Raw genomic sequence first — 12,768 nt, 5'->3', positions numbered from 1 at the left:
GAATAGAAACCTGTGAGTGGACAGAATCTCAAGTTTGAGTGGGCGCCCGAATAGTGTTCTCCAGCCCTGCCTCTGAGGGCATTGATTCAGCACTGCTGACAGCATGAGTCAACATTACTACAAAATAAAAGCACTCAATGCATGAGTGAGTGAGAATGTTTGCCTACACAAGCAGCAGCAACCTCACCACACACACACACACACACGCACACACACACACACACACACACACACACACACACACACACACACACACACACACACACACACACACATAGACAGTGCACACCTTAATAAGCGTACACTGACTGCACAGACACAGACACAATACAACTTTCTGAAAATCCATTATGTCTTATTTTGTCGTTCCGGATTGTTCTAATGATTTAATTCAATCATCATTCACTTTTATAGAAACACATTAAGAATAGATGGATGATTGCATTCTAGTTGTGGTGGGGGTGACTGTAGTTATTGGCACTGTTAGAGCTTCCTCACTCTCTGCAATCCCCCCCACCCCATCCACACACACACACACACCTCCTTAAGACAGACGGCGGTAGATGAATATTTTAAATGGCACAAGCCGGAGTATCTATCATCAGAATGGTGCCATTCCCACGCTTACAGCCACCCCCCTTTAGGGAAGAAACACTATAGAGAACACAGTTGAGGTCATAAGAAAAACACAATCCTATACGAAGACTCACCTGTCATCAGTTCTGACCTACTCATGTATTCTACTCTTTTTGTTTTTCAATGGGTCAGTGTGCCCTCGTAAACAACCACGCAAACTGGTGTTTTAGTTTGACCAGGAATTAATCAATTGAGAGAGAGAGAACACATGAGAGAGAGAGAGAGAGAGAGGGAAAGAGTCAAAGAGAAAGAGCGTGCGCGGGAGAGATAGAGATCCAACAACAGTGACTGCGAATGCTGGGACTGGGGTCAGAATAATTCTCATTGGCATTCTTCAGATGTCTTCCCTGCATTGGCTAGCCATGACATCATGGCTGGTGTCCAGTGCTCAGAGTCCGCTGGATCATGCTGAGGCCACGCCAATGGTCATCTGCTCCTCCAGAACACACAACCAAACAACCCGAGCAGCTGGCCAACCGTTTACGCATAATTTGGAAATGGTTTGTAAAATCGACTTATCTATTCCAGGGAGCTTTGTTTGAGCCCCCATCCACATTTTATTTTTTCTCAGAGGGTTAATGGTTTCCATACTGTATAAATGGCACTGGAGGAGGCTGAACCTATGGAGGAGGAGGAGGAGGAGGAGGAATAGTGGAGGAACCCTCGTCATGAACAATGTTATGCTGCCATTGTTAACCTCAGCTAGTGGTTTTAAGGCACTTTGCTTGGACTTTGCAGCAATAAATACTTACTGCTGCAGTACTCAATGCTGTACTTATTGCAAGTTGCTTTGGATAAAAGTGTCTGCTAAATGCCCTAAATGTTAATCACTGCATAAGAGATGCATGACTTCTCCAAACAGGTGCCTAACTGAAAGGAACATTAGAAACACAAGGCTCAGTTTGTTATTTAGCGTCCTAGACAGGGTCAATTGGGCCGTGCTTGACACATTTGGACAATACCAAACAGGTACAGTAGCTGCTGTTGAGTTGTTAGAGACCACCACAGGTTCTGAGAAGATAATAGGATATAAAGAAATAACAGTTTTGTTCCTTTGAATATTAATCAAACTATTGCCCTTTTTGTGTGAAAAATAACCGGGTTAAAACCGGTCCTGAAAAATATGGCATGTTTTTATACTGCCATTTTGTAGTTCGGTGTACTCTTACTATAAAAACTTCCTTGAACCTGAGGTTTCACACACAGACAAACTATCACATATACAAACAAACACATGGACACACACATAGAGCACAAACATGAAAGACACAAATTAAAAGCAGTCATCAGATAATGACTTTCAGTGGTGTTCTCGACTGAGAAAAATGCTTAAAATGGTCCTCAAAAGGCACAATCCCTTTCACAACCTCATTGTTTCTTGTCCACGCAGACTTCCTGTGAGCCATTACATTACATCATTATAATTACAAAGGCCGGTCCTCTTAGCCTCCAGAGAAGAAACATCCGGGGGTCAAAGTGATAATGCTCCTGGCGATCTTCGTGGAACGCTGCAAACATAACCAAAGAATAAATGTAGCGTTACTTTGACTCTTTCACAAATTAGTTGCCAAAACTTCACACTGTCTGATTCACACAACGGCATCGCAAAAAAAATAAAGAGGAAAGAAGAAAAGGTTGCGCACACATGGCAGAGATATATGATCACCTCTTCTAATAGGCACCCCGTGGTGTATCCCAACAATAATTTGGTTGGGAGTTACTGCAATATATTAATGAAGCTGATTCCTTGTTTGAAGTGTTTAAATGTGGAGTCTACGTGGGCACATCAAACCCATGGTTGTGGTTTTACCGCTGTGAGTGAATGCCTCCGGCTGCTGGTTCCTACTGGCATGCGGCTTTGAAGAGCAACATCAGAAAAGTAAGAGAAAACAACGGGAAAGGATATCAACTCAAATGGAGAAATTTTCCGGCCTTCTGAGAACGGGCCCTTGTAAAGTTGATAGATTAAAAGGTCCAAATGTAGAAACACAATGCAGCAATGACATTGTTCTGTTTAACTCAGACCTGGGCATTGTGATGGTCACGTGTGGTCCCGCAGGTCACATGTGGTGTGATGGCCAGTTCTGATTGACCCGCAAGTTCCAAAACAAGCAAAATAGATCGTTGTTTTTTAATTTTCCCTGATGAAAGCAGTTAAATATTCGAAAACAGTTCAAATGGGATTTTAATGTGAAAACTATAAATAGAACACAGCATCAAAGCGAAGTAAATTGGATCCGGTAGCCAGCTAAAATGAGCAGTAAAAAGCGCCATAGGTCAAATTGATTTCTGAGTATTTTGGGATGTTTGGAAGCACCTGTTCATGTCCAGTGTACTTGCTACAGGTACACATAGGTATCAAACATGTTCTAACGGTGTGTATGTTGTTTACATGGGGAATTACATTTAAAGATTTATCTGACACAATTTGTTGTCACTTTTATTTACAAATGCTTAATAAGAGTTAAAGTGATACATTTTCTATAAACCAATCGAATGGTTAAGACAAGACATTTACTTGGCTCTCAAAGGCATTTTGAATTGTGTGATCCTCCAAGGAGAAATAATGGCCCACCCCTAGTTTAAATTATCAACAAAAATTCTTTGCTCAGCTTTTTAGAGTATCCCTATGGTGGTTTCTTCTTTATCCATGAGATAAGACATTATCAATGTTGTTGACGTATATTTTGTCATGTATATAAGTTTGTTATTTTGTTCTAATATAACTTGTGTTATTCCATTATGCATTTGAGTAGCCTACCTCTCATGAAGAAATTGTCAAACCTTGGATTTTGATTCCTACATGCGCTCTGTCCTGCTTTCTTGTTTTGTAACCTGTTTATTCAAATAAATTAATCCAATACCGATTGTACGTATGTGTGATCTTTGCTTTGGATAACAGATTTAACGAGCGAAATGTCATTAACATTACGTATTTCTTTCAGAGTTAGGTGCGAAAGGACAAATAAATATAAACAAAGAAAAACAAACGTCTACCCCAATTAAGTGCATAACTATGTTCAAAACAATGAAACATGGCAATACATTCTCACGAACCGCACGATGAGAACATTGCCCTAGATTATGCAGGGCACGTCAGTAGACTCAACATGATCCGTTGTCTCCAGGCAAAACAACGTTCCATTGTTTGATCGCCACCGTATTCACAATCATATTACCATTTCTAGATCCACCGTAGGGTAAATCATTGAACAGGGCTAAGATCATGGAAATAACGTTTCTCTGGGTTAATGACAAATGCACCCCCATGGCCCGGAGGTCTGCAATCAGGCTAACAGACGAAGGGGGTCACGTTAACACCGCCGTATGACATCACGCTAAATTGAGCTACAGCAAAAGCAAATAAACAGGTGCTGAGGTGGAGATAAAAGGCCCTCTTGGAAACAAACAGCAGCAGGACCACAAGCTGGGTGTTCAGGGTCTGCGCGGTTGAGGCATGACTTCATACGGGTTCCAGGAGTTGCTTGCTGAGCTGGTGTGCCACAGACTCATCGTCGTAAACACAGTACACAGGGCTTCAATTATAGGTGAGGTTGACAGGCCTCGTGTGTAACCGTTGTGTGGATGATTATTTCTACAATGTTGAGGGCAGCTATCTGTCCATGATGTCAACAAGCAAAAGGAGGGCACTTTTTTTAAAGGCTAAATAAAAAAAGGTTGACTTTTCCCCCCCACTGGTTTATTGTGTACTTAACAGGTCTAGCTATGCTACATTAAAATGCCAAGGCTCTGAGTTAAGCAGAGAGGCCGAGCAACCACAGACGAGAGGTATATATGTAAGGTTTATACGCTTTTTAAGTATTAAAATGCAAGCATGTATTGATCATGCACCTACTTAAATATCAAATGTAACCTGGGCTTAATCGTGTTAGACTTTTAAACACGTGGCAGAAAATGAACTGTATCAAGACGATACAGTGGGATATACACACTAGAATAGATGGTTTATTTGAGATGCTTTCTCCGGACACGCAGGCTCCATTCAAACTCAAATAAGATTTGATCAGCTGCAGCCCGAGTATTCACTTTGTTTTTTTATGCTTTATTATTTATAATCTTTAGCAACAAAGAATCTTTTCAGATAGGGCTTCATATCTAGATTATACAACCATTTTAGATAGAAAACCTAGAACTAGAATATATTCACACAAAAGGAATAATGCACTCACAACCTTCTCACAACAACCATATTAACGCATGGTGTACGAGAGATCCTCATTCGGTGTGTGCATGCACATGCAAGTTTCATATGCGTACTCCATCCCGATCCCTGAGATGTCTTTTGATGAAGTTTAACAATAGAAATGCAAGCTACAATCATAAGAAAAGTTGGCACGTGTGACAATTCCTCAGGTGAATGAATTTCAAGAGAGAATCCAAACCCTTGTGTAAACAGCTCTCTGTTAGACGCTGCACAGTGGACAGGTCCTACTATATGGAAAATATCATGGTATTACGGTAAGAAGGGACTTTGGCAATACTTTTTTTGCAATTATGATCATAAGGATGATTATGACACCTTGGATCAATTGTAGATGAGGATGGTCAAACATCGATATGCGTAAACGCAAGGAAGCTTTGGTGGTGCATCTTGATGGTTGTGCATGTGTTATTAATGAGGCTAGACCAGCACATGTTCAGGTGCAGCCTACTTACCCCCACTCAACCCCCCACTCAACTGCAATACATCGTTTGGTACAGCCTCCACATTATTAAAGGTGGTCCTAGTCTATCATCTGTTTGCAGCACTCGTATGATCATAACCAAGCTTCAACTAAATTAAATGCAGAGGCATGCCCCCCTGCAGCTCTCCCTGGTCGTAAAGCATTCTTATTGACATGCGCGCAGCGGGGCCTAGAAAACAGATGCGGGTCGTAAAAGTGTTTCACAAAGGCGGCGTTGGCCGGTGCTTCTTTAATTTGAATGTTGCACCTGCTAGCCTCCTAGCATAATCTGATCCCCCCTTCAGCGCTCTGGGAGAGGGCTCCTGGTGTTTTAACACCTTCTGGGAGTCCCACGTGCGCACTCCGACACTGGCCTCGAAGTTTGGCCCCGCTTTGATAGACTTTCAATAAACTTTCTGAGCTTTGTCATCCATTTAACGTGGAGGCAGTGCCAGTGCCAGTTCCTCGCTTGTTGGAGAAGTGGGGGGCTGCTTGTACAAACTAGTAGCTTTGAATGGGTACCTGCCAAGCACAAATCAGAATGCCCCCTCGCTGCTCTTCCTCCCATCAAGCTTGCCCTCATTTTGTTCACTAAGAGGCCATGGGGGGGTGCTCAGAGCTCGGAGAAGACATGGTGGGGGTGTGGGGTGTGGTGGCGGTGTAAGGATTTAATCATAATTATTATCGTGGAAACGACTACCTCAAGGCTGTTGTTGGTTGCACATTCGACCACCCCCTACACCTGTTTTTCCCAAAGTAAACAATGCTGCTCCTATTTTATGAGTCTGACTCATAGCTTACTTGTAAAGCCGTGTGCACTGTGCACTTTCATCAATAAGTACACCAGGGGCCATTTGGGATAATGCGAAAGCAGTTGTAGTCATGTATTTGTAAACACTTAAGAATGTGGCAGGGTAATCTTACTGACACCAACCACCATAAAGTATAGCCTTGTCAGAATGGCCATAAAAACAAAAGCACAAGGGCAAATAGTATTCATTATTTTTCATCTGATCTTACAGGCTAACATACAACGCAACAATTTTGTCGTTGCTTATGGTCTCTTTGGGATTAACCCAAATTCTGTCTCCCTTTAAGGCCTGTGTCCACAATTAGCATTAACACTGACACACAATCATGGCACACAAATACACACCCCATGGCACTGACATCCTGTCATATAAAGGCTATATTAAATGTAATTCAATTAATTATGAATGTATTATTCGATTTTTTATTTTATAAATCATCATCAGGCAATCATATCATTTCCTATTTCATGTTATATGATACATACATATATATTGTAACTAAGTATAATCAGATGACTATACCATAAACGGGCCACTCGGCATTGCTGCACATAATTTGACTTAAAAACACTGGTTTAAAACACAGAATTCCACTAGAAAAATATCCCATATCATGCTTTTTTTTTTTTAGGGTCCTGGGGGGGAGGTAGTGGACCCAAAAGCACGACACGGGGTAGGCACGACAAGATTGACGGTACAGAGGAATTTATTGAGAATCCGGGGCGCTGGAGAATGGGGGGAATCCGGAAAAGGTCAAGCTAAGTCCTGACTGAGGAGCATGGAACTGGGGAACAAGGAAGCACGGGTTAGGTGGGTGGGACAGGATCATTCTTACAAGTAGGATTAAACTGATGGGGCCAAGAAGCTATATGAACTGTTCAGTCTATTACGATCTGGCGATGATTGTCCGGGGCTGATACTGGGAGCTGATGAGGATTGCGGGCAGGTGTGTGGGAGATGAATGGAGACTGGCCCCCACTAGGTGGCAGAAGTGGACGGTTTGTCAGTAATAATTGCATTTGGGGGAACTACTAAAATAGGGTTACATCTGTATAATAAATACCCCGTATTATTCGAACACTGTTCATTTTTGCAAAACCAATTTCAGCGTCTCTCAAAAACGGTCTGATTTGTATTATGTCGCTTTAAGTATTGGGCGAATGCTTTGCGCGTGTGTCAGCAAATCCACATCCCCGAGAAGTTGTAAACATTTCGGGTAGCTGGGAGGCAGGACTTCTTCACTTCAACACCGCCCACTGCACATTCTGACGCAAGTTCAAGCTGATTCACGCACTTATTGAGGAGCGGGTTTTCTAGCTTGGTTGACGTACAACAGGTATATGTACATCATCTAACAGTCTGAAACAAAGGGAAAAGACAACAATTTATTATATCATCCCTTTAAATAAATAGAAAGACGATGGCCATTGAAATTGAAACTGCGGTCCGGAAACTGCAGCCTCTTGTATTGCAAATATGGGACATTTGCTCCAAAGCCTTTTGTACACGAGACTTTCCACTTACACTTTCTACCTTTTTTGATATGACACTAATTATCAATGTAATTATTGTTGTTTTCAATATTTTAATTATTATCAACACTATTCTTGTTATTGGATATTCAATGGATTCTGCTGTCTCTGAATAATTCAGCCCACATGAGATGGTTTGAAAAATTAAGACAATTGCAGTCATCGGATAAATGTGTCTATTATCGATGCCAATACAAATCACTACACGAAAGCAGTAGGGGGTCCACTCTGGTTTTGTGTTGAGTAACTGTTGCTTTCTCTATTTTAGGAAGAAGGTCGATGGCATTGGTGTGTTGTTGGTTGTGTATTTGTAGAGCAATGTGTTTACATAGTAAAGCCAGATCATATGATACTCACTCGGAGAGACTGCGCAAGAGTGAACAGTGTTTCCCGTCAGCATGGCGAGACCCAAAGAGATGGATGAGATGGAGGTGGAAAACTATTTAATTGCTATGCACCCACAGTGTAAACCCAGCAGAATTAGACTGATAAACATACTGACCACAAACAGAATAATCATTGTAAATTCACAACATGCTGTAATCTAGGGCCAAAGAAGGCCCTAGATTACAGAGAAGGGCAAAAGTCATCAAAAAAAAGTCGGTGTGTATGCCTCTTTTAAGGACTTTTTATAACAATATTGTTGCATCTGTATTTTTTTATGCTGTAAACCGCTGTTTCCATGTGTAATTAAGTATTTATTATGTAGTGTAGGACCTCTTAGCCTAATTTATTTTGAAACCCCAGGGGTGTACATTTATGCCCTTTTGGCATGACATTGTAATCACTGTGTGATTTTTGATTTTATTTGATGTATGTATGCATGTATTGCTGTATTTCTATACAGCAATACTTTCTATATTCCATGGGCTGCTGTAACAAGTGAATTTTCATGCATGGGATGAAATAAAGTTCTTATCTTAATCTACACAGACACAAGGTTAAAAGTCTGTAAGTGTGAAACAACCGTATATATCGTTTTTTTAAAGCTAACTACCTATTAAATTCATATTTAAATGTGTACCTTTCTAAAATACCGGCCTATGTACATACTTTTATTCAATCAAAATAACCTTAACCACTAAATGGGATTTATATTGTGGTATTCACACTTTCATAACCATAACTGTTGACCGTCAAGAGACAAAGCCTCTGAGGAACACTTGAATAGTTAATTCCTAAAGAGAAACCCTGTTGGTGTGTTTACCCAGTGTACTCTGGACATCAACGACAGCCTTCTGAACAGGACGTCCTAGTCTGCGATCACTGTCACCTTCCTGGCATTGATACGCAGCGGATGTTTGGCACACGTGGTGGAGAGGTAGGGCCGTAGCGGGCCGCTCCATTGCTGCTTGAAGCGGTAAATCAGGCTGTTGTCTGCTGCATCCGACAGCGTCAGACAACCCCTCTCCCAGTCCAGCTGAACCGTGACTCGACGGGGCCTTCGTCTCAGCCCGATCGGTCCGCCACCATGGCTGGGAAAGGCACGATAATGGCCATCGGAGAGGGAAAGCACCCAGCGTTCACTGACGCCGAGGCCAGCCACACTGTCCTCCCCACCTGGCTCCAATCCTCCTGACCAGGAGTCCTTCCTGTGGCTGATGTTCTCTCTGGCTACTCCCAGGGACCAGCAGGTGTTGTCGCCCACCTCAACCTCCCAGCTGTGTCTCCCGGCCTCAAAGGCCTCGGAGCCCAGGACGGCCCTCGGCCCCACGAATCTCTCCTGGTTGGCCGGAACTGGAAGCGTGTGAGTCTCCTCGCAGGCACACACGCTGGCCAGGTCTGGGGAAATGCTCAGCCAGGCAGAGGCTGTGTTGGGGTCCAGAGTCACTGGGACTAGTGCAGAAACATAGACGTGGGGTAAAGAGTGAATCAACTGTTCAACTTTAAGCCCCATCCCTGGTGAAACACAGGCAGCTCGATTAGCATTTTGATTAGTGTGTTTTTTGCCATTGTCTGTGCTAGTATTCAAAGTGTTGTTGATTTATATAACTCTCTAAACCTGGTAAAAAGTGAGATAATCAAGATTAATGTGAAAATACATTTGTATTACAAATCCCTTTTTTCATGAACTCCCGTTTTTTCATGAACTCACCATATTCAAAGGTGTCCAGCATCTTTTCCCAGACATGGAAGTGAAGACAACCCTGGTGGTTGGCCACATCCAGCAGCGATCCTAACTCCTCTTCTGGCTCAGCTATTCTGTACCCAGCCCTACAGTAAGGAACCCCCACATAAAAATCATTTCAATTCAAGGGTTGATGATCTACTTGGAGTAAAACAAATAAAAGAATGCTAGTTTTCAAAGTGTTTAACATGTTATTTAATATGAATACAAAAGTGGACGATTCAGATCGGTTAATAAATGTAAACGTTATGGTGCTTTTTATCCAGAAAAACACGCCTCCCCTGTTGAATTGTATTAATTACAGTCTTGTTGAAGTAGCACAGCAATGGGTTTAAACAATCAATACAGCATCTATGTATAAATGTCGATGGTTTTAGGCATTCCATTGTGAGATGGAAATGCCTGCGACCTTCATGATAAACATGTCAGGGAACATACCTTTCAGAAGCCCTCTTGTAGTTCTGTTGTGAGACAGTAAATACATTGAAATTGAGTTAGGGTCGTAAAGTGTTTGCAGCAACGACATAGACGTTTCAGTTTTAGGTGAGTTTAATCCTGAATTTATTGAAACGTATCAGAATCTGAACAGGGGGAAGGTACAGGCTCACGATCACCATTTAAAATATAAAAATGAATCAGAACTTTACTACTATTTTAGGACACTGGAGCCCATGGGTATATTTGAGAGAGTCTGGGGTTGAACGGGCTGTCATTGTTCTGTCTCCTTGACCAAAGGATTAGCAGCTAACCTTCAGGAAGACATGGTTTTCCAACACCATGGCCTCCTCCGTCTGTTGCATTGCGTCTTTCAGTTCGTCGATGCCGTCTGTAAGTTTCTCCATCTTCTCAGCAATCCGCAGACTCTTCTCCTCCTCTTCCCTCCTCAGGGATGTCATGGCAGCTGCCTCTCTGTCCCGCAAGAACTGGTGCATCTTCTCAAACTCCTCCCGCAGCACTTGTGACGTGCGCACTAACTGGTTCTGAGGTTAGGATGTGAGAGGCCTTCGGTTAAGATATATTTAAGATGTGTATGTTTTAAAATATGTGTGTGTCTTTGCATTTAACAGTGTCTCCATAACAACAGGTACTATGTGAGTAAGTACCTTGACATAATTAGCAGTGTCCTGACAGGAATCCTTAATGGACTTCAGAGTCTCCCGCTGTTCTCTTAGGGATTGAAGAGAAGATTGCAACTCGCTCTGAAATTAAAATAAGGACACTCAAATCGAAGTTGAAGGATGTCACACAAATCGCAAACTCCAAAAAATGAACAGTTGTGTACAGCGAAGTGAAAGTAATCTATTTTCAAAAAAAAAATTCCTGAAATGGTCAATTCAATTACTGATCCTGCTCTAACAAATTGAAGCTATAAATGGCGCGGACCAATTGAATCATCAATGTTTACTGCTTTGCGACTAAATCCTAGTGTTTGGTTCCATCCTCTGTTCCTCACCTTGCAAGCCCTGACGGCCTCCTGTAAGGAGCAGCAGTGGTGGTGGTCGTGTTCCTCCTCAACACACTCCTCACAGAGTGGCTCCTCTTCCTCCAAGCAGAACATGGTGCAAGGCTGGCCGTGCCGTGAGCAGAGTTCCTCCACACCGGCCCTACCCGAGTCCCCTGCTTCCACAGCGGCCTTCTTCCGATCTTCTACTCCCTCCGGCGGCCTCCTGGACTGGCCCTGGAACAGGACCTCCAGCAGGGTGTGAAGGACCGAGTCCATCAGCTGGGTCCCGTAGCAAACGGTGCAGCAGCCGGGGCCCATCTCCCCCCGGCCCCCGCCGCTGAGCTGGACGCAAGCTGTGCAGAGCCTGTGCCCACAGGGAAGCACCAGGGCACCCATGGCCTGGCATCCCGGACACTCTGAGCCGTAGTCCTCTTCCGGAGACCCAGGAGCCTCTGTGCTTTGAGGACCAGGGGGCTGGGCCTGACCTTCCTGGCAGTTAACGACTTGACGGTCCGGGACAGCTTCTAGAACCGCGCTGCCCTCTTCAGCCGGAGAAGGTTGTTTATCCGCTTGTGTCCGCAACCCCCTCTCCCCTGGATCACCATCACTGGCGCCTCTCTCTGCCATCCGAACGCTCAGCAGATTTAGTTTACTCTGACAGTATTGGTCTCCACTTTTTCTTCAGTCAGTTATATCTAATTTGATGGTTTACATGTATGCCCCTGTTAACGTCACCTATATGTAGCAGTCTGCCTTTGGAGGGAGACGCCAAAGGGCCAATAGAAATATGATATGATATCTGTCCCAACAGATTGAGACTATGCACACAAGCTCCTCCCACTCTCAAATCCAGTTTTGCATGTTAGCATGTTTGAATAAATGTAAGAAATGTGTACTGCTATGCTATACATGTATGCATATTCAAATATATGCATTCACTTTTGTAATGCAAAAACTATTTTTTCATTGCGTTGACTTGTTGTTGACAAACACCGGTGCCACCAGTATCTCTGATCTATTTTCAGCTTTTGGATGTTTACCAGATGGATCATTTCCACTAAAGGCAAGGCCTTCAAATGTACCTTCAGTCGGTTATTTCAAATTATGTTAGCACCATCTGCTGGTCACAGACCATATTTCAGACTTGCCGTTTAATAAAAACATTTTTTCTACAGTTCATATTTCAACTTAAATGGATATATTGAAAAAGATGCCTGAAGCCAATTGATGTTTGAATGTGAATCCTACTAGAGAACAAAAAGGAATTAAAAAAAAATGTTCTGGAAATATATATATCCTGATGAGATTCTCAATAATGTTCTTTATATAGCCTACTCTAATATTTATTCTATGTGATCAGAACTTTTATAAAAGAAGAAGAAATTTGAAAGGAGTAAACAGTCCATATCAGGGTTATTGAATATACCATTAATGGAGGTAGAATTAACAAAAAGCAAAACATTTATATGCTTATATTCCTTCTACATTCGCTCTATATTCGATTATTTTGTATTTACTATACAAATTGGGC

The 12,768-nt window shown here is 42.6% G+C and overlaps 1 protein-coding gene across 3 annotated transcripts; it reads right to left on the bottom strand.

Moving 5' to 3' along the window:
- Positions 1-6,821: 6,821 nt before the first annotated feature.
- LOC115543739 (tripartite motif-containing protein 35) lies at positions 6,822-12,125 on the bottom strand. 3 transcript variants are annotated; one of them, XR_003976754.1, is made up of 8 exons: positions 11,247-12,125; positions 10,897-10,992; positions 10,543-10,773; positions 10,232-10,254; positions 9,761-9,879; positions 8,873-9,501; positions 8,023-8,031; positions 6,822-7,492 (listed from the first exon to the last, which is right to left on the bottom strand). XR_003976754.1 is itself a non-coding variant. In XM_030356255.1 (6 exons), exons 1-6 carry the CDS (start codon positions 11,862-11,864, stop codon positions 8,918-8,920), a joined length of 1,671 nt encoding a protein of 556 aa, XP_030212115.1. In that variant the 5' UTR covers positions 11,865-12,124; the 3' UTR covers positions 6,822-8,917. The 3 variants fall into 3 exon arrangements, 1 of the variants encoding a protein (XP_030212115.1); XR_003976753.1 differs by having other exon boundaries at positions 8,023-9,501; positions 11,247-12,124; XM_030356255.1 differs by having other exon boundaries at positions 6,822-9,501; positions 11,247-12,124.
- Between the last annotated feature and the right edge of the window lie 643 nt (positions 12,126-12,768).

The sequence above is a fragment of the Gadus morhua genome, chromosome 5 (genome assembly GCF_902167405.1).
Source record: "Gadus morhua chromosome 5, gadMor3.0, whole genome shotgun sequence".
Taxonomy (NCBI): Eukaryota; Metazoa; Chordata; class Actinopteri; order Gadiformes; family Gadidae; genus Gadus; species Gadus morhua.
This window is presented reverse-complemented; position numbering and strand designations above follow the sequence as displayed.